The sequence below is a fragment of the Toxotes jaculatrix genome, chromosome 3 (assembly GCF_017976425.1).
Source record: "Toxotes jaculatrix isolate fToxJac2 chromosome 3, fToxJac2.pri, whole genome shotgun sequence".
In the NCBI taxonomy this organism is placed as follows: domain Eukaryota; kingdom Metazoa; phylum Chordata; class Actinopteri; family Toxotidae; genus Toxotes; species Toxotes jaculatrix.
The window spans coordinates 16282140-16303850 of NC_054396.1; the positions used below are offsets into that span (position 1 = coordinate 16282140).

General features: G+C 41.0%; 1 protein-coding gene across 1 annotated transcript in view; it reads right to left on the reverse strand.

The window, feature by feature from the left end:
- cacna2d3 (calcium channel, voltage dependent, alpha2/delta subunit 3) overlaps window positions 1-20348 on the reverse strand; it is a 32889-nt gene extending 12541 nt beyond the window's left edge. Inside the window, exons 1-12 of the mRNA XM_041033540.1 lie at window positions 20224-20348; window positions 18355-18436; window positions 14426-14542; window positions 12196-12255; window positions 7506-7668; window positions 6807-6938; window positions 5532-5592; window positions 5227-5377; window positions 4918-4992; window positions 4711-4800; window positions 2096-2209; window positions 948-1026 (exon numbers count right to left, since the gene is read on the reverse strand). Coding sequence (XP_040889474.1) covers window positions 948-1026; window positions 2096-2209; window positions 4711-4800; window positions 4918-4992; window positions 5227-5377; window positions 5532-5592; window positions 6807-6938; window positions 7506-7668; window positions 12196-12255; window positions 14426-14542; window positions 18355-18436; window positions 20224-20348 — 1249 coding nt within the window. The remainder of the gene's footprint in view (window positions 1-947; window positions 1027-2095; window positions 2210-4710; window positions 4801-4917; window positions 4993-5226; window positions 5378-5531; window positions 5593-6806; window positions 6939-7505; window positions 7669-12195; window positions 12256-14425; window positions 14543-18354; window positions 18437-20223) is intronic.
- Window positions 20349-21711: the final 1363 nt, after the last annotated feature.

Genomic DNA, 21711 nt, shown 5'->3' on the forward strand with positions numbered 1-21711 from the left:
AACTGTAAAGTCAACCTCCTGCCATGTTACTAAACCCTCCAGATTTACATAAAATTGCCAAGGACATGACATCAGTGTCCTCGACGGTAGAAAAGATGAAGGACTTCTTTTAGAATGTTACTGTACGTCCAGGATATTTTCTATGATTTGACTATTTTAGTGATACATGTTAATGTACACTTTAAAGTTGTAGCTTGGAGGGGCTAATTTTAAAGTCCCTGTGTGGGAGCTCCCATTCACAGATGTGACCCATGGGTGCTAAGAATGCATGGGTGAAAAATGTAGTGTAGTGAAATGTAGTGGAGTAAAGGTCCAAAGCAGTTTAAAATGGAAATAGTCAAATAGAAGTACTTCAAAACTCTACTGAAGTGCAATGTACTTATTTATAGGTATTTTCTACCACTGCTGATGTCCCTGACATTACTGGACTGTGCTGAACCACTCTGGAGCAGGTCTCCAGTGGTTCGACTTAGAGCGACACAAGAGTCATTTGACTTGGCGTCAGCTCCTGCTGTTGCTGACAGTGCTTCATACTGGACATGTAAGATTATTTCACAGCAGTGGCATGGGCGGGGAAGGAGGTTTTGGGGCTTGTCTCCCCCACAATCCCCCTGTGATCTGTTTTCCTGGCTGTGACTTTCCCTTCCAGAAGGCACTCATCCAAAGCATTGACACGTGGGAGCCATCAGCAGCAAGCAGCCAAGGGAGGGACATTCTGACAGGAAGAGGGATTAGAGCAGATTGACCTCTGATCCCCCAAGTGCCACTTCATTGCCTTTTGGTGCAAGAGTCTGAGCCACCACACGCACATGCAGGCACACACCAAAACACACACAACATACGCATACACGACCAAACCACACGAATAACCACACATCCTCAACCTATCATATCACATAACCACATCAGGCTGTATCCGAGCTGTGTTTATCAAAAAAGTCTCAAACCTTTGTTGGCACACGCCATCCATTTGAGGTTATCAGCAAACGCAGACTCTCGCCCAATCAGGTAAGGGAATATCCGCACCTGTGCAGAGGACACATTGATGTCGACAGTTTCAAAGATGGAAGGATTAACCAATCAAAGCATGCAAAGTGATGTGTCTCCTCAGTACTTTATCTTCCCGTCCTGATTCTATCTGGCTTGGGAGCAAGAAGTGGCTGCATGTTTTCACTTTCTTACGAGGAAGCAGACAGTTTAGCTGCTTGTCATATCTTTTTTCACCTTATCTTTGTTTTTTAACAGTAAACTGGATTTTTTTTTCCAGTTTTCCGTTGTTGCAGTTGAAATCAATTAATAATCCTTTTGTTGGGGGTAGGGCACGAGGCCATGTTCCAGTGTCCTTTTAAAGAACACTGTGTGACACTTTGCCAGACCTGTACGGCTCATTGGCTCCAGATGCTTTGCTAAGCATAATGCATATAGAAATACTGAATGGCTGCCATATAGCGACCCTGAGGGTGTATGGGGGGGGGGGGGGGGGGGTATCCTGCCAAATACTGCCCCGTACCCTGCCAAACACTGCCAACACACACATATGCTTGATAGGACTGAACAAAAGCCCCTGAGCTGTTGTTTTTATTGCTCTGTGAATAGCACAGCAGTCCATTTCATTTCAATTGCTTTTAGGCCTTGCAAAGGGAGCATAACAAAAGATTTTAAATCCATTGTTAAGTCCAGCAAGAAGTGTGCGGAGAAGACAGCGGACGGGGCACAAGGACTAGAGCCTCTGAGTCTGAGCTGCTTGTGCACGCTCTGCCCTCGAAAGCAGTTAATTTCCCTTGTTTTCTTCCTCATGGAGGGGGTTGCTCTGTAATGTGTCAACACACTGAAAAACATCATATTGACGTGGTTTTTGCATTACAGAGTTATGTGTGGTAATGAAGTAAGAAACCGATTCCTCAAAACGTCAAGACAGAGCTCCAGCCAGCGTATAGAATTAAAATATACGTCTACCGAAGCAAGAAAAGTGCAGCGCAAGCAGAAAATTCAGAAAAAGGACACATGTAACATTGAAAATGAAGCACTGTGTAGAACAAAAAATAGAGTGAGAGGCAGAGGGAAAGAGAGAAAGAAAGAGAGAAAAGAAACTCACCTTTCTCTCTGGCCAGTTGTACCTCTCAAAAACATCATCGTACATTTCGGTCGCCCCATCAGTCACAAGCATTATGGCCTGGCTGCACACACTGCCACGACCAGTTTGGTTAAACTGCAGAAAGAAAGGCAGCATCATACTAGCGTTGTTATTTAAACATCAAACAAACAGAGAATGTCTGTTTCCACTGTGTTTGATGATTATGTCTGCCAGGTTAACAAAATACTGATAATGTCTTAGTAAATAAACTTGAGGAATGTGTTTCACTTTATTCTGATGCCGGAAGATGCATTGTGGTAATTAATTGGTTTATTGACCTGTAAGAGGGTGAATGTGAAGAGAAAGAAAGGAGTGTGTAGTGAAACGATCACAGGCTGAAACCTGCTGAGCGCTGCTGCTCTCACATCCCACAGGCCAAGTATCAGCAGGCCTCCCGAGCTCGCTCTCGCTCACACACACACACACACACACACACGCACGCACGCACGCACGCACGCACGCACGCACGCACGCACGCACGCACGCACACACACACACACACACACACTATACATGTGGTATCATGTGCAAATCACCACAAATGCAAATTCAATGTGTAAAAAATGATCTTGTCTGATTTAAGTCAATGTGAGTAGGCACAAATAAATAAATGTGACACTAAATAAATTACATAAATTAACACAGTGCATGATGTGATGCTGCAAAAACCAATGCAGTACATAAGCTGAAAATATACTCTAGAGAGTCTTAAATGTAAAGTACGATCCAGCAGGTCAAGAACTGTGGTGACTTTAAAAGTTGTTATCAGAAACAGCACAACATGCATCTTTCATCTCAAATTAAAGCAGCCAATTTCTGCCTGATATGCTGCTGTTTGTCTGCAGAGTTTGTGATATTACAGGAGTGCAAACAGAGAGAACTGAGCAGGGCAGTGAGTAAGGCTGTACTTCAATAAAGAAAATAACAGGAAAAGGATGAAACACTTAATGCAGATGTTCCATATTAGCTACAGACAAATGGGAAACAGCAAATTAACTCTAAAGTGATTTGAACACAATCAAAATGTGTATTGTTTTGCTTATAATAGACTTTTTTCACATCAGGTATTTTGACTGGTCGTTGTAGGAAAAAGTACAGGTAGAGCTAATAACATAAACGATGGCTCTGTTCTATTCAAGTGCCCCAATAATCCATGACAGGAACCAGCAAGTAAAATGAAACTGAAGCAGCTAAATGGAATTATTCATTTTTATTACTTATACCTGTGTTTTTCCCTACTGTGACATGTCAAAATGTAAAAGAAGATGCGAAGAGGCCTATGAAAAAGCCAGATCTGTGTCTCTTACACGGACTCATTACATTTTGCCACATTCCCTGAGCCAGAGAAAGATGTCCAGAGAAAGACTGGAGGGTCTTTATTTGTTACTGAAAATGTGCATGAACTCTCTGATGTCGTGGCTTAAACCTTTAGCTAAGCCTTAGTTTAAATGTAAACAGAAATTGTTTCGGTACAAACAAAAAATAATTTGTATATACAAACGCATTACTTTGTTAGATGTTAAGATAAACGGCATAATCAATTCATCGAGGTCGTGACGTTGATCAGATCTTATGAATCCTAAGCCCTCATTGCTTCAGAGCCAATGTTCTCGTTCTAAAATTATCCAACAAAAACATGAATCATGTATTCAGTGATAGCAAAATCGGATAAAATATTTTATTATATGCTTGCTGTTTTCGTGATTATATCATGCCCCTGTTGTATCACAACACTGCTCTCATTCTGTTGACCAGGACCAGATGTAAAAATGCTGCAGTGCACTGCAAGTGACGTGAGTTTCTTTTTGATTTGCTCCACGATAGGCTGTATTCTGACTTCATTCGCTGGGCAGTGGCGTAACAATGAGTTTCAGCGGTGGACTACTGGCTACGCGATTACCATATTCATTGCAGGGCTTTAATTAATCTGACAAATGCAGAGGTAAAAGCTGCGCTCCCTCAGCTTCAACGGCGCAGCCAAAGCTCGCCTGAAAACAGGGAGATAAAAGGAGTGCGGCGTGGCTCCTGGCCTTATCTGCTTTGTGTTCCAATCAGCTACGTTATTAATCATTGACATTAATTAGAGGCATTAATCATGCTTCAGAATAGATGTGTCTGTTTGGAGGGCGAAATGGGGATAGCAGTGGAGCATTTCGACAGGCGACACACCTCCCAAACGCTCAGATACATTTGACTAGAGTGTGCTACTTTTTATGATTAGGGGAGAACACGCAGAACACGCTTTTTAACACTCTCTGTCAGTGAAAAACAAATGTGGCTTGTAAAATAAAATGTTTCCTCATGTTCTTGTCAAGTGGAGCCCTTGAATTAAATGAGAACAAAGCTTATTTGTGATATCTGAGCATGTGCACAAATTCATCACTTTATGCCAAATGAATCGATAAATAAATGAATCGTTTTGTGAAAACTCATGAATACTCAACAGCACTGTCACATAATCAGTAAACAGAAAATAAGAATTTAGTTGATCTGCGATGAATAAAGACTGGGAAGATTTATGTTTTAGCAGCATCTTCATTAAACTGAGAGTCACAGTTTACTGTACTGGAACTTACATCATTCAGGATTGTGAACGCTTCGGTCAGAGCTTCACCCAGCAGCCCAATCCCTTTGGCAAACAGCTTGTCCAGATGTTCTCGGAAATGCTGACAGATAACGATGAAAGTAGAGGGGAAAAAAAAGGTTTTAAACATTAATCACACAAATTCAACCTGATACAATCCATATACATTCATTATGTGTCAGCTTGAATAGAGACTCACGTCTTTATTGGTTCTGTCGGCACGGACAAGGGTGCCATTCAAACAAGGCTCCACATAGTGAATCTCCTGATTATACTGGGGAAACATAAATGGCATTTAGATAAAAGAGAATTAAATAAGCACCCTTTGTTTTTCATGGAAGACTGAGCTCTGGTTATCTGAAATACTTAATAGAAATGTCTAAAAACATTTAGACTAAAATTACAGAGAACTGAGACTGAGATGCACAAATATATTAATGAACAAAGACACATACAAGTTCAGACACACACTGGGAAAAGGTGACAGTCTGGTTTAACTAAAACTTACTGCAATGATGTTGAAGAAGTCGTCATCTCCCAGTGTGTCTAATATGGAGGAGACGGTCTGTCTAGCGATGGTCAGCCTCAGCCCTTTCATGCTCCCGCTGACGTCGACCAGGATTACTACATCCTTTGGAGACGTTGCTGCCTGGATGTACCTGTGATTTAATGTTAAATTACACACACTAAGAAACCCAGGTTTTTACAATAATGAAGGAATGACAGGAAAAGAAATACTTATGATGTGCATATATATGATGTGCAATACTTTATGATGTGCAGCAATATTTTCTTAAGTATGTGGAGCCTTACCACTTCCGATTTCTACAGTCAAAGCCAATGACACCGTGTTCATCTGGATGCCACTTCACTCCTGGGGAGTAGATCAGGAAGTCAATAGAGAGAAAGAGTAGGAGGCAGAAAATAACAGAGTTTCACAGTAGTCACAGTCACACAGAACACAAGAACACTACCACGGGATATCTGATATGTTTGTGTATCCAAGGCCTGATACAGCTTATTCCTCTGAGCCATGAAGCTCCACTTTTGACCAAAAACTATTAAAAGGAGATCAGTGAGTCACACTCTTTCCCAACAATCACCATCCAGTAAATACACACAAGTGCAGCAAATGTGGATTAACACGTGGCTAAAATCAGTCCCCAACAAATAACACTACACTATTCACTCCTTTTTTTTTTTATCCCTTTTTTTAAAAAAAGTGAAAGTAAATGTTCATGGCCTCATTTACAAAGAAGTATGTCTTCAGTAGGAACCAATGAGCAGAGTAGGAAAATGCTGAGACACAGACATCCGTGTGGTTGGTTTTGGTCTTTTCATGTTATTTCTTGACATAAATGTATACAGTAACATTTTACTGTTTCCTGTTAGCCGCCAGGAAAATGATTATTGAAACTGGAAACACATCTATATTAACATGTTCTCGCTTTTATAGAATGTGGCCAAAACAAAAATCAAGTTTAGAAGTGTGTTAATTTAACGTTAAAATTATGAATACGCCAGCACAAAGAAGAAGAAATTCCATCATGATTTTTTTCTTTTACGTTGAACATACAGAGTCCGTATCTGTATAACAATATCATCAGCTGAATCTCATCTCTGTGGCTTCGCTCCAGCACTGCAGAGAGCCGAGCGGCTGTTTCATATCATTGTGACGGTCTGATAACTTTGGTTAGATCCAGCAGCCACGCACTGTTCCTCAGTAAGGCTGTAGGTCCACACTGGCAAATGCTGATTAATTACAGTCTGTATATATGCATCCTCTCTGATGGTCTGTAAAATTACAACATTAGCCAAATTACCCCTTTAGTAATTCTGAATCATTTGTTCTGACCTTTTCCCTGCACTGACAGCTGATGGTTCCCATGGGACAACCCTTTCTTTTCTCTCTCTCTCTCTTTCTCTCGCTCTCTCTCTCTCTCTCTCTCTGTCACACACACACACACACACACACACACACACACACACACACACACACACACACACACACACATACACAAACACACATACACACATACACACACACACAGAAATATGAAGATACACTGACAGAATGACAGCACTCACCAGGGTACTGCCTAAAGAATCCCTTGGCACTCCCAAAGTACTGCCAGACGAGTGTGGGGTCTCTCTCAAAATTATCTACAAATACTTTATTCAAGGCCTCAGACCAGTAGACTCCGTTCACTATGTCAGGATCTGAGGTGGTGCAGGATGCAGGAAAAGACACAGAGAAATAAGAGAGAAAGACAAGTGAATTAAATGGTGACCATCCTGGTCCCGGTCACCATTATCGAGCACACTGTTGACCTTTGTACCCTATTGACCCCCCCCCCCTTTGAAGGAGATACAATGCCTGTGACTAAATCATCCCCTCCCTTCCTCCTGCTAGACGAGCTTCCCTTTGTGCTGCGAACAGAGACTTATGGGGAGTCCATTACAGCCAAACAAAAGCAGCCCAGGCGATACACAGGGGGTGGTGACACACTGCGTTATACAACAAGAAGCAAGTGAACAGCTACCATATGAGCAACATCTTTCCCATCCCCACACCCCCACCCTTCTGCAGTTGTTTTCTCCTTATGCCTGGACTGCTATCGATCCCCCAACTCCATTTCTCCCAGCCCGTGACACTGACACAGCTTCAACTACCATCTCTCACTTTCACCTCTTACTTTCCTCCCTCCCTCTCTCCTCCCCGTTCATCAGCCCGCAGTAGGTTAACAACCCTCACATAATCCCATAATCCACTGCCTGTTCCTTTACCTTTATTGTACATGTTGGTGGGCACCTGTACCACACTGAGGCTCAGGTTGACTGACAGGTTATTGAAATGATCGTTGGGCTCCAGGATGAACTCTCCACCCAGTTCCACGTTGTGGCCCTCCTCATCCACTTCATTGATCAGCACGGCATTGAAGTATTCATACTGAAGAAAAAGAGTGGATATGGGATATGTTAAAGACACTTCAGGTACAGCAAATGTTAACTGAAACCTGAAGAGAGTAGTCATAAAATGCATTATTCTTCTAGCTCAACCTCTAAACAGTAAAAGTATTAATACTTTGAGGATAGCCTCACATCCCACTGAATGTCTTTGGTTGCTGTATTCATTCCTCTTGTTAGTACTATCCTTTATGAGATCCTAACTACATCTAACTGGTCTGAATTAGTCCAATCAAGTGCCTTTCTTCCAGAATTACAGTCTTTTTAAAATGAAATTCCCTTTTTTGTTTCCCCTGACAATGTTTTCTTGTTGAGCTGCAGCACAGCTACAATAACACAAAGAGGGAATCCAGGATGGTGGACTTCTCCCCTTCCTCTGGATTCATAGGAAGGAATATTGTATAGTCAGAATGGACAGGAGGAACAATTACAGCAAACAAAACCTGTTTTAATGTACATGTACTACAGGCATGTGACTATTGTTTTATGACAGACTTGAAAATCGTGAGCCTTTTACTCAGAGGTGTTAAACCTCAGTCAAAACAAAGATTATTTATGAAATTAATGTGTACATAGTCTAAACCTTCCCACAAATGGTTACAAACTATCAGATCAGAAATCAGAAATAATAAAATCAGACAACAGAAATCCCCCCCCAAAAAAGAAAGAAAGAAAATAATGGAGTAGAAGAAAATAAAGCAAAAAGCATAAGAAAATCAAGCACATTTCCAGAAATTTCCCATAGACTGGAAATGGTTAGGTTGGCTGTATACCTCTGCTAAAGCAAACAGTCCTACACATCTGTCTGGGACGTAGTCTGATGACATAAATGATTCATTTCTCGTGTAATGTGGATTCAGCATTTTTGTCCACTGGGTCCAGATTATTATCAGGATCTACACAATGTGTGCAAACTCACAGATCTAAACACCATAAATATGTCTGAAATTTTTACATCAAGATCCACCCTTTTTGTGTAATCCTGCTGATACATAAAACAAACAAACAGACATAGATCAAAACATACCTTCCTTGGCAGAGATAATAACAGTAATATATAATTTGGAATTTGAGTTTCAGTATTTTGCTCAAGGACATTTTGACAAGTGAACATGAAGAGCGAGGTGACCAAAAGATGGCTGACTGCAGTGATTCATCATATATAGGCAGTATGTGCATGACTGTGTGTATATTTTAGGTGAAACAATGTTCAGTCAGTGCAGTTTTGGGAATTTCTCCATTTGTCAGAATGAACATAAAAGGTAGAAGTTGTCACTGATGTCTAAGAAGCTCCTGGATGTGCAAAGTGAGCTTCATGAGTGCCAGTGAAAAGTCTGGCCTCTCTTAAGTGAAACCCAACAGTTTGTCTGTCCTGTCCTTCACTGCCTTCTGCTGCAGAAGAAAGACTACCTCATCCTGTCTGAGCGGTCTCTCTGTGGCCTCTGGTCCTTATTGTCTGCACTGAGAGAAAAAGAGGGGGATAGATGGAGGAAGGGAGGGAGAGAGAGATGGGTGATGGACTCTGCAGCATCACACTCGAGGGAGGCCACACGGGCATCACCATCAAGCAGCCCCTGACAGCTCATACCACGCCTGAGCAGCTCTCTGACGAGCTGCGGCGGGGCGGAGGGGTGGGGAGAGAGCTGCGGAGGGGGAGCAGCAGGGGAGAGAAACGTGCACCCTCAGCAGAACTGATAGTGCTGTAGAGAGGCACGTTAACCACAAGGGTTATTACTGTAGAGCAGGCCATGGGACACTGCAGCTCTCCGAGACGCCCCACTGACTCTTACACCACTGCAGTTAGCTGTAGGCCCTACTGCAGAGATCTGCCCTCCATTACAGGCTGCTGGGCCTTACTGTATAACCACGCTCCAATATCTGGAGATGGTGAGTCTCACGAAGCTTTACTCTGTGCTCTTAAGGCCCAGCACCTGTCTTAATTCACATGAACTAATATGTCCTGAAGCCTTTTTTGGATCAGATTGTTGAACGGAAAGTGTTTTTTTTTTAAGTTGTTGTTTGAGTAAATGTGCTCAACAAGAGGATTCAACAGAAAGTGGGAGCACAACACAGTTAATATTGAGAAGAAAATCTACAGTATCACTTAAAATAATTTTCCTCAGTAGCATAATTTTGCAAGAATGTTTAGGGTGTACTTGATTTTTTATCATGTTCAGGAACTACCCTGATCACAGCGAACAAAAATAAAAATGTGGATTTTTAAAAACTGTTAACATCCTTCTCTCCTATTCATTTTTATTTTCTCATATACAAAGTATGAAATACAAAGCAGACAAGGATTCCTAAATTACACAGTGATGGTGTAGTAATAACTCTTTACTAATGCTGCAAACAAATTTAAGGAACAATCATAAAAGCAAAAATTTAAGCCCTTCACTTAAAGATTAATGGTTAATGTTTAAAACTACACAAGGAACATTATTATAGTTATATTTTTAATGTCATACTTTAAAAACAATCACCTCATGAGCAACTGTAAATGTTTCTGATTTTTAAAGTCTGATGGAGGATTTTTCTAAGTTTTCAGCAAAACCTCTGTGAACAAACACTTAGCCAAAGAAACATTATAATAGCTACATTTCAGAATTAAGAGCCAAGTTTCTACTGTTCCATCAGACCTGATCTGCACACCCTTGAACTGTAGACTGCACTCAGGTTAATGCAAAACACCTAACTGTCCTGACTTGAAGCAGCTGAGATAAGAGCGGTCGGCTTATCTCTTTGTGGTCAGTGAAATGGTGCATGAAAAATATGTGGTGTCAGCGGAGGCGAGGTTGGTTAAATGATGCCACAAGGAGTAATATCATGACATTACATCATTACCTCAGGTGGATATTGAATTTTCCTTATTATTTTTTATAGCCTTTGAAATGAAATGTTTGTGTGATAGTCCTGTGCTGTGTACCAGTAACTGTCAACTGCTTGCATAAAAATGTTAAAACACATTTCATCTATCAAGAGTGTGTGACAATTTTACTATGACGTAAGTTATTTTTTTCTTTCTTTCGTATGATTTATTAAAATACAATAATTGTGAGACAGATATGTCTATGGCAAAAAATTAAAAAGAAAAAAGAAAGCGATATAACTATGTCAAGTTTACAAAAACATTAAAATATTTCTACAAAACTTGTTTATGAGAAAAGTTTTCTAAAGAATTGAAGTAGTGTATTTTTTTTTATGTACAGTGTATTTATGCATATACACTGTTTAGTCTGAGAATTTTCCAAGTGATGTTATCTGGATAAAATGTAAGAGTAACAACTCAAATATGATTTGATGACATTATGCACGGAAAAAAAAGTAATGCAGACGTGTAAATGTAGAGGTGTTTTGCAAGCGATCTTTCTTAGAGGGACAAAGAAGTGAAACGTTTTCAAGGATCATGATCAAAAATATTTCCTTAAAAAAAAAAAAACTGTCGTATTTTTTGTTTAAGGGGCTCAAAGATAACCTGTCTTGTAACAGATGTGTGAACACCAGAGAAACGGGCAGGGAACAAGGTGACTGAAATGTATTCATATGATGTAAATGCTTCTATTAACTGTAAAGTGCTGCCTTTATTTCAGTGTTTTGTTGCTCCAGTGGGTTTCCAATCTAGAGCCATGAACGCGAAACAATGCGCCGCGCAAAAGAGTTTCATTTATCTTTGTCCACTGGAGAGAGAGAGAGAGAGAGAGAGAGAGAGAGAGAGAGAGAGAGAGAGAGAGCACTAACAAACGACAGAAATACTGCATTCCCTCTGCAGAGACTCGGGGAGCGCAGTGCAAACCTGGAAATCGGCAGTGGGAGTCGCTAAATAATGTCCTGAACAGATTCTGAGGACATGGGCATATCCTGTGAAATATAATTAAAATTAGTAGCGAAGCATGCCGACTTCTGTGTCCCATAATGCTCTCTGCTTTAGTCTATGTGACTGTACAGTGAGTCCAGTATCCCCTGAGAAATGCTAGTACTTTATTAAAAATTTTACCATGCCTTGGACTACAATATGCAGCACAGCCTTAAGTTCTGCATGCAGACGGCGACAGAACTTAATCACTATTGTACTATAGGCCTAAAGTTGATTTTTCTTTAACACTGTAATATCGGCTGCAGTTATTCTGTACGACTGTACGTAGAACTTAAAGCGCAGACCTGCTTTCTGAGCTATGATACCAACGCTTAAAAACATTCAGTCTGAGTTATGACTGTGCGGCCCTGCAGCCTTCAGTGTGTGCGGCATTGCTTATCAAAGAAGCATTATGTATCAAACCGCTGACAGGACATCAGTGTGAAGGACGATGCCAACGCAATTAAAAGACTTTCAGGGCCTATTACCCTTCTCTCACCTTGCGGCAGCTCCTCCCCAGCCCGACTGAAAATGATTCATCCCGGTCTAACATAATGACACGTCACATTTTTTAAATAATTATGTTCTTCTTTTCTTTTCTTTTCTTTTCTTTTCTTTTCTTTTCTTTTCTTTTCTTTTGGCCGGGACAAACCTCACCTGCAGGTCGGGATTATCCTCATGCTGATGGTGCGCTTCTTCCGCTGCCTCCACCAGCCGCTGAGAGGAGGGAAAGGGTTGGTTAATAAGAGCAGAGCTATTACACAGCATATGCTTGAAAGTATCTAAACGATCTATATTCCTATTTAATGTAAATAAACTGCAAATTCTACTTTGGGTAATGTAAGTATACTGCACCAGTTTCTTTAAGACTTATACAAACTTCCCCAAAGGCCTCTGGGGTGTCCATTCCCAGAATTTAATTTTTTTTATTTTTCAACACTCTGCTGCTCTTTATATTTCTCAGATTTGCTCTATCATTTCCACATCCCAGCAAATGTCATTCCATTGAAGATGAACATGATCAAGGAGCCAAGGCTTTAGATTAATCTTCGGATGAAATCGGCAGCAAGTGCAGCCTTTGGTTTAAGTTAAAGTCGATACACGGATACGCTGCTCAAAGTGTTAAGGCTTTCCCTCCTTGGCAATTCTTACGGTGTTTTTAAGGACAAAAATTACGCATAAAATGTGGGGCACTACTGTGGAGTGCAGCTGTGAAAATGATTGATGGAGGCAGGATGGGGGTTTTTTCACGCCGTGCACCAAATCAGCGATAGCTTCTGTAATAACTCGATTCTGGAAAATGTGCTTGGCTCCGTGTTTCCGGGGGAAATGCCACTTAAACGCTACAGTCACTCTCGCCTACGGAGCCGAGCAGGTAATTAACACCTGTCAAAATAACTGCTATGTAAACACAACTGAGGCTTTTCCGCCGAGCGCTGAGCTGTGATGGCCAAATGCACTTGACCTCACGGTGAGTTCTCATGTCAAGAACAGCTGCCAAAACAGCTGGAAAAAAAATATACTACGAAAAATGCAATGTTTTCTTATTTAGGTGGAGAATACTCCTGGAATAGGCAAGTGCATAATTTTTTTATGAAATACACCTGCAGCGGTCAGACACTCCACCTTCACGTTATTGAGGCCAGTGCCTCACTTTTGTGACTGTGCTGGCGTCGGTTTAAAAATGATTTTTTTATACAGCCAAATTTGTGTCTTGCGTGCTTGCATTGCTTAGACGTAATTTTTTAAAAAGCCCACTTTGATTTGAATCAAATCACGTTCATTAAATTAAGCGCCTTCCCGAGTGTTATTTATAGGCTGAATTGCTATGAAGTGTCGCACACATGGGATCGGGCAGGGAGAGATAAACCTTATCATTTCCCAGAAGTCCCTGCCAGGTGCAGCATTAAAATGGTTACAAGCGCCTCTGCGCTGAGGTCACAGACAGGCTGCTGCTGCTGTGGGTCTGACTACAGCCCGAACCTGGACTGTAATAAACTACATGCAAGACCATGTTCCAGACGAAATTTTTACATTAGCAATAAGGACAGATTTGATTTTTAAACACTGGTCAATTGTCTGCTTAGTGACTAACCTGCTCAATTTAAGGACTGTGCAAAATTAGAAAAAAAAAACCTCCCCATACTTACCATACTTACTAATATTTTCACTGGATCACTTAAAAACTTTGCAACACCCTCCTCTCCTAATATCTCCAATTATATAATATTAAAACCTTAATATTTCAACAAAAACAATCAAAAAAGCAAGCAACAAAATGTTGCATCAGTCACTGAATGAGTGAAATATAGGCATAGATGCCAGCTGAGGGGCTTTAGCAGTGCAATTTTTGTCACCCCATCCCGATTCAAAATAATAAAATAAAGATGAATTCGATCAGAGGTAGTTAGCGTGGTATAATCAGACACAACCACAGACACATGATGCCTGAGTCCTATAACCGGGTGTGTTGGAGACTCAAAGGGTTCGTTTCTTTCAGACAGGTGTGCCAACAGTGCACCATGAAATATCAGAACACAAGTTGAGTACTGTTATCTGTGAAGATTCTCAGTCGTCCAGTTCATGGTTTTCCAAGTAGAGTTGAACTTGAACTTGATTTCTAGTACCCGCAGCCAAGTCCAGTTACCCTTGATTCAACTCTTCTTGGTTGGGTGCTAGCAGCTACTAATTCATGTGGAGATGAGCAATAGTTAAAGACCCCTCCCATAAGCAAAAAGAAAACAATATACAACCCTCCCCCTTCTCCGAAGCTCTCCCCTAATAATTTACGTAAGGTCCCTCTTCCCCTAAAAAAGAATAGTCATCAAATGAACAAAGCAAAAAATAAATGTTGACTTAAATGCTTTTTCAAACAAATGGTACTTACCCTGGTGGCTTCTGCTTTTTTCCTGAACATTTCTTCCATCTTCACGGCCAGATCTTTGACCAGTTTCACACCATCAATTTCTTCCACTCTGACTGACTTTTCAAATTCTTTATATTTCTGAAAATAACCAGAAACAAGAGTGTGGCATTGACCAAGAGGACAACTGTAAATCTTATGTGACACTGGTTGTAGAAAAACATACTGGAAGCCAATAGCCACTCAGCTCACATGATGGATTAAACTGTGAGTAATTTAGCCACTGCAGGGGCTCTCAAAAAAGTTCACCTTACACTACTAAGGCAAGAAAAAAGAACATATTTAGATAATTGCTTTTTTCCCCTGTGTGTGTGTTCTGCAACATTTTCGAGGACTATTGTTTCACTGCATCCCACTTCAGAGAGACTGGGAGTTGTTAAACAAGGCTTATAAGCCTTCACATGTTGGCTGACAAGCTGCATGCAGCCAGTCTCAGATGAACGGCTGATAAAACCGTTGCTGCAGCACAGAATGATTGATAGTCTTTATCTGGTCTCACTCATTGGCTGCACATGCTGCTTCTTTCTCTCTGATTGGCTTGAGATGGCCATGTTGGGTGGCCAGGGGGGCGGGGCTGGCTCTGAAGGCTATGCATGGTAAGAGGGTAATTGAAATGGAGTCAGAGCACAGGAGAAAGATAATAATGTGTCAAGCTTGGCTGACTCTGGGTAATGAACTACACCTCACATAATGCTGATTCTGCTGGATGCACAGGACCTCCAGTGATACAGAACAAAGCTTGCCACAGCTCGGAGGAATATGACATTACATAATCCCACACCTGCCTGGCACACCCACCCACACACACACACACGCACATGCACACGCACATATATGCCAAATAAAAACAAAAGCCTGATCCTCTCATGCTGTCCGGTCAGCCACATCGCACACACTTTCAACAACCTTATCTAAAAATAAACAAAAGCGACGATAGCCTCCTAGCACACATTCAAACACGTTACACATTGTGTGGATAGGATGCACACAAAAACACACACACATCAGTACATGAGGCGACAAATTACCTACTGAAAGGAAGAGTGTGGGCTCGCAGTGGAGCAGAACAGTTCATTTCACGCCTGTCCTCCTCGCCTCAGCACCCAGAGTCCCCCAGTCCCCCCCTGCCCCCCCCCCCCCCCCCCCCCCCCCCTCCCCCCGACTTATACTCCTCCAGTCATCAAGTGGAGGTTAAGCCCCATCCATCAAAAGTACTGATCATGATTATTGATTAAAGTAATGACCAATGCAGGAGTGAGGTGTGACTGCCGGGAGCCAGAGGAGCCTCAGTGTTTCCCTTTTTGTAGAAATCTTAGTAAAAACGGGTAATTCACCATAAAAGCATCTAATGATCAGGCTTAATGACCAGCCCCTAACGACCCGTCAGTTCCCTCACAGCTCACTGCTTTGTGCTGACTAGCTCGGCGCAGCTCTCTCCAGACATGCTTCCATGAACGGGAACACGAGTAAAGTGCTTACATACACACAAAAAAAGGGACAAATCTGCAGGGCATATTGCAAAACATTTTTGTGCAGTGATGAAATAACAAATGGAAGGAAATCACGCAGTGCTTCAGCTTCCACCGCATGTTAGAACTTAGATCTTACATAAGGAACTCTCACCTCTGAGCAAGGAGGTCCTAGGTTTGGACCCTGGAGTCGCTTTCTAAATGCAGTTTGAATGCTCTCTCCATATTTGCGTGGATTTCCTCTGGGCGCACTGCTGTCCTCCCACGCTCCAAGACATGCAGCAGAGTTTTTAGGATTAATCCTGCTACTGCCCTTGCCCGAGGCGCTGGCCTCAGAACTGGAGTTGGTCCCTGGACGCGGCACTGTGATAGCCCACAGCTCCTAAAATAGTGAGGGTGGGGTCAAATGCAGGGGATTAATAAGTATGAAGGGATTAATGTAGTAACTTTACCTACAGGAAGGAAGGAAAGAGTTGTTACAGATGGAAGATCTCCGCTGAAATTGATCTATACAGCAGAAAAACAGAAAAACAGAAACAACTGTCAAGTGCAAGGCAGTGCAGTAGTAATAAATCTGACAATTAAACTCAGTTGTTAAGTACTGATCCAATTCTGTGGAGATGTTTAAGGCTGTAGTTTGCTCTGTTCTGAAATGCATCTTCACAATGTGTTTCTAATATTTTTGTTTTTCCTATCTGTACATGTAAGAGACATTGACCCAATTGTGTAAACGCTTTTCCATATAATGCAGTTCAGTGTGACACCACACCACAAAGTACACCTTCACAACACACCATAGAACTAAATCGACATGGAAACAGCTTAAAACTGAAACTGAAAAACTAAAACTTGGCATTTTAGGTATTGTATTTATTTCAGGGTTACTGTGTCAAATTGCATTATATCATTGAGGAGTTTATGGTTTTCTGACCACTCAGTGTACACTATAAAACCCATGGTTCAAACCAAGCACTGGTCTTTTCACTGCATCTATTCTAAAAACATAAAGTTCAGCCTGACAGAAAAGTAAATTTGAGTCTATGACATCAAAAAGCTGTTTGCACATGATGCATGTGCATCCATTTTCAATACCAGAGACCTTCTCATGGATTCGTTGTTACAGGCTCACATTGTATGGCCAAGATCTTTCAGACACTGCATCTTTATTTTCCAAATCCAGTGCCGACCCCATTGTTTAAAATTATAACTATTATTTTACACTTCATTATTGTGGGAATTATTGAAAGTGTGAGTGTGAAATAATGCGCAAGATTTCCAGAACATGGTATGTTGAGTTTGAGTAGTTCACTTGGTCTAAGTATCCTATAGTCTGTTGAAACACAAAAACACACAAAGGTAAAACTATCAAAGACAGTGGATTTTTTAAAATGTAGGGATTCTTAAGGGTTTTAATAGCTTTACATTATAACTTTATATTTTTATGGCTTGTGCAGTTTTTGTCCATGTTATCGCTTTGTCCGCCTCGTCCATTTTTTTCTCTTTCTTTTCTTCCTTTCTGTAAAGCACAGTGTTCTAATGTAACCTAATGGCATCATTAGGCTTTAATGCCTTTTAAAATGCCAAAGGGTATGAATGTAATGTGTGTACAGCTACTAACCTTTATTCTTCTACAGTATGTATAAATTTAACATGCACAAAAAAGACTTCAAACCCATGCTCTTTATCGCCTGTATTGTTACCGCAGCATAATATCTTGAGGCACATGATGTTCACACACTTTGTGTGCTGTATGTACTGTAACCCTGGACACACACTCCTCACTGCAGTGCGTGTTTTCAGAATTCACCAACACAGCCTCACCTCCAGCAGTTTACTTCACAGTGTCTGGTCTGGTCCTATTTAAGTGAAGCGGACAGTTTGCCATTTATCCACCTGAGCTGGCTCTGACCACCTTTTCAAACTGGATGCTTGTGAACATAGAGTCCACCTCTGCCATCAAGTGGTCAGAAAGTTAAATCTAATGCACTGGATCATCACTCATTCTTTGTAGTTTTCACTTCTCACCACCCCTCACCCACTGTCAAACCCAACCACACACTTATTCAATTTGTCTCCTTGTCGCATTCATATCCAGAGGTTGAAACTCTTGACTCCAGAGAGTTAACTGGAGAGATGAGATGAGAGAGGGATCAGAGCCGTGGTTAATGAGCCGTATCAAGTACAAACACACAGGTGCGCACACACATACATGCGCGAGCACACACAGAGAGCTCTGTCTCTGCCCAACACACCTGAGTCTCCTCTAAAATAACGCATCAGCATTCAGCTGAGACACCAAAATGTCTCTGCAGCCATTAGAGAGGGAATACAGCATTACACCATACAACGTGTGTAACTACATAACCATCAGACAAAGGGAAAGAGCGTTTGTGTTCACACAAGAATGGGAAATAAGAAGAATACCTTTTGCAGGAGTTGGGATCCAGAATATTTTGCAGAGATGGATTTGATTTCTCCACCAAATGCTGAGGCCCAGAGCTTTACACTAAAAAAAAAAAGACAAAAAAGGAATAATTGCCAGTTAAGCCAATAGTATGCCAAATATTATGGACAAGTGAAAGCTAAAAAATTTTTAAAAAAGAAATACATAGAATGAAAGGTTGAATTAAATAAAAAAAAAACATGTTATTGCAAAAACTCAAATATAGTATTTATTGAATACTCCATGTCTTCATCTTCATCTTCAGTCTGCTTTTAAACATATTTTATCTCTCCTCAGCTGTCTTTTCTTCAGACTTCTTTTCTGTCATGATCAATCAAAAGAAAGTTGTCACAGCCCAGTGGTCCTGACCTTCACTCTCCTGAGAGAGGATTGCTTGTAGTTTTGATGATCTATACTGTAGTTATTGGAGCCTCTGCTATTAAACTGTAAATGCCTTTGACTAACTGTGGCACTGAAGTACTGTGCCTAAAATACCTAAAATATAAAACAAAGGTGAATGCAACCATCCTATAAGAAACATGGACGACGTTTCAAGAAAGTGACCTGATTTACAGATTCACAAAGTCAGGTCTGACAAAGTCATGTCTGAAAAATAAAGGACTCGTAGTTGTGTGTTGCGGATGAATTGTCCTCATCTACAGAGCCAGCTTTGCTAAAAGAGCTAAGTAGAGCCTTTTTCCAAACAGCTTCTGAAAGATTTCCTGAAATGGAAAAATTTGAATCTCTTTTGATATTCTGTTATCTGTTGTCTTGCAAAATCTTGTGGATGTTTCTGATGTAACATTTTGGCTTTTAAACTAAACTAACCATTAAGTCTTTATATATATATATATATATATATATATATATATATATATATATATATATATATATATATATATATATATATATATATACACATATACACATATACATATATACATGTATACATGTATATATATATATATATATATATATATATATATATATAAGTAGATTTTTATTTTGGATTTTTCTTAGTCTTATTAATTGTTGCAGGCAGAACTAGGCAACTAAATTCTTCAGAAAGGTTCTGCTAGTAAATGGTTGCAGTTCACCAGGCCGCTCAGTTTGCTGCAGATACAGATTCATGCCAGCTTAAAAAGCAAAATGGGATTCAGAACATCCATGAACACAAACATTTATAAAGCTAATCAACAAATGGCTTGCTCTTTCACAATTTTAATTATTACACTGTTCAAGAAAAAAATACATAATGATAAAAGGTGCATTTAAGAAATAAATTGCCCCACAAACCCAAGGAGATGTAAAGATGTTTCTCTTGTTTTAAACCCTTTTAACCAACTGTACAGTGGAGTCTAACTGCCTAAAGAGCCTAACACTCATTGTTATTTCTGACTTATTTATGATTGTCAGTGTTAATTTACTGATTGTATATAAGGCAACCATATAACAATATAAGACACATAAGAAATACGGAGTTTTGCTGTTGCTGTTTTGTCAACATGCTCTACTTTGAATTTCTCCACCCCCTAAGAATTTTTTTAATCCTCCTGCTTATTTGCTAAAATTAATTACTTGTTTCCTCCCAACAGTATCACTCTCTACCAGTATGTGGTGACAAGCCAAGACAAATAAGAAATAAGCGGCATTTTCACAGATCTTCACTGGCAAATTCTCAATTTCTCTGTAACTTCAATCTGTTTAAACTTCCTCAAATGAATTTAAATCTTAAAAAACGTCACTTTGAAAAAATGCTGCTCTTCTGATGGCTACATTTCCTACCAGAAAGACATGCATGTTAGTTATTTCCACGTGAAAACAAAGTTGCAGAGCAGCTTCTCACTCACACTGACAGAGGGATCCCTTGCTGGGACCCCGCCACCTCTACCACATTCAAGCCGACGAAGATCCAGAGCAGAAGGAAGCTGGTGCTGCACATGTGCGAGAAAAGGATCCTCCAGTTTCCCTGCATCTTCAACTCTGCTTATAAAAATAGATACACAGTAAAATCCCGTCCCAGCACCGTGCTGGACTGCTGGACCCCGGTGCACCTTCTCCAGCCGCGCTCCTGAACGTACCCCACTGTATCTGCTTGTAGAGAGAGAGAGAGAGAGAGAGAGAGAGAGAGAGAGAGAGAGAGAGAGAGAGAGAGAGAGCGCATCACCCTCCAGCCTCCATCCTCTCCTCTGCTGCAAGAATCTCAGACCTTTGTTCCTGGAAACGTGTCGTCTTTGCCAAGAAGCATGACAAGCTCGAAGAGTCGAAATCCGCAGAATGTGACTTCTGAGAGATCCACTCATTCATTTTTCAGGTTCAAAGAGAGGCATACACCGGCGCACTGGCCCCAGAGCTGCAGAGAAAAATAAAATCCATCCGTAAAATACTGAACTTTGGCTATGCACTTCTCTCATGTTGACTGAAAACAGCATTTCACTGTTAAGTTGTTGCATTTAACGCTGAGGCTGCATAATACTGCACACGCTTGATGTACTGTACTGTCTCCAGTCTCCGTGCTGCACACTCCAGGATTTACACGCGGGCGTTTTTACAATAATTAAACAATAATTGTGTAGTGCATGACATAATTATTCTGCCGCGCATGAAGGTAATGCCTGGAGAAGTGTTAAAGGGGAGATTTCTAACATAAAACGGCTCTGTGGGCGATAATGAGACTGCAGATATTTGATGAAAGCATCCGCACTGCCAGCAGCACAATAAAAGAAAAAAAAGAAAAAGAAAAAAGAAAACATGGCAGTCATTTGGATTTGGAAATATATGTTCTCTCGATCCGCCCCACCAAGTTCAAACAATGAATTCTTGCACTGTCTATGATTGACTTAAGTCTCATGATTAATCACCTTGATCAATGACGTCATGTCACTCACCAGCAACTTTTCCACGTGGAGATTACTTCAGGAGTTGAATTGTGGTGAATTAGTACCTCAGCTGCCTAACTGGTGAAGGAACATCTACGAAAACATACGATGACATAAAGTTTTGGTTTGTGCCATCAAATAAAACCTGAAGATGTACCGGTCGTCCTGTGTTCTAAACGCTGATTAGGAAGCGATAATGATGTCAAGGCAGCAGGCGGGTTGATGCACTACCCCTCCCCGTCCACACACCCTCCCGCACCACCATCACCACCACCACCACCACAGGAGCAGTGTTTCGACTTGAGGCTTTTATTAGTTTAGTAATTGCATCGTACATCAAAGTTGTGAGGAGCCCGTACTGTCTGCGACGTGCCGATAAGCCGTCTGCACGTTGGATGACGGACAATATCATCCAGTCGCTTCTCTGACCGGCCCCCGCTCAGCAGCACCGGCTCCCTG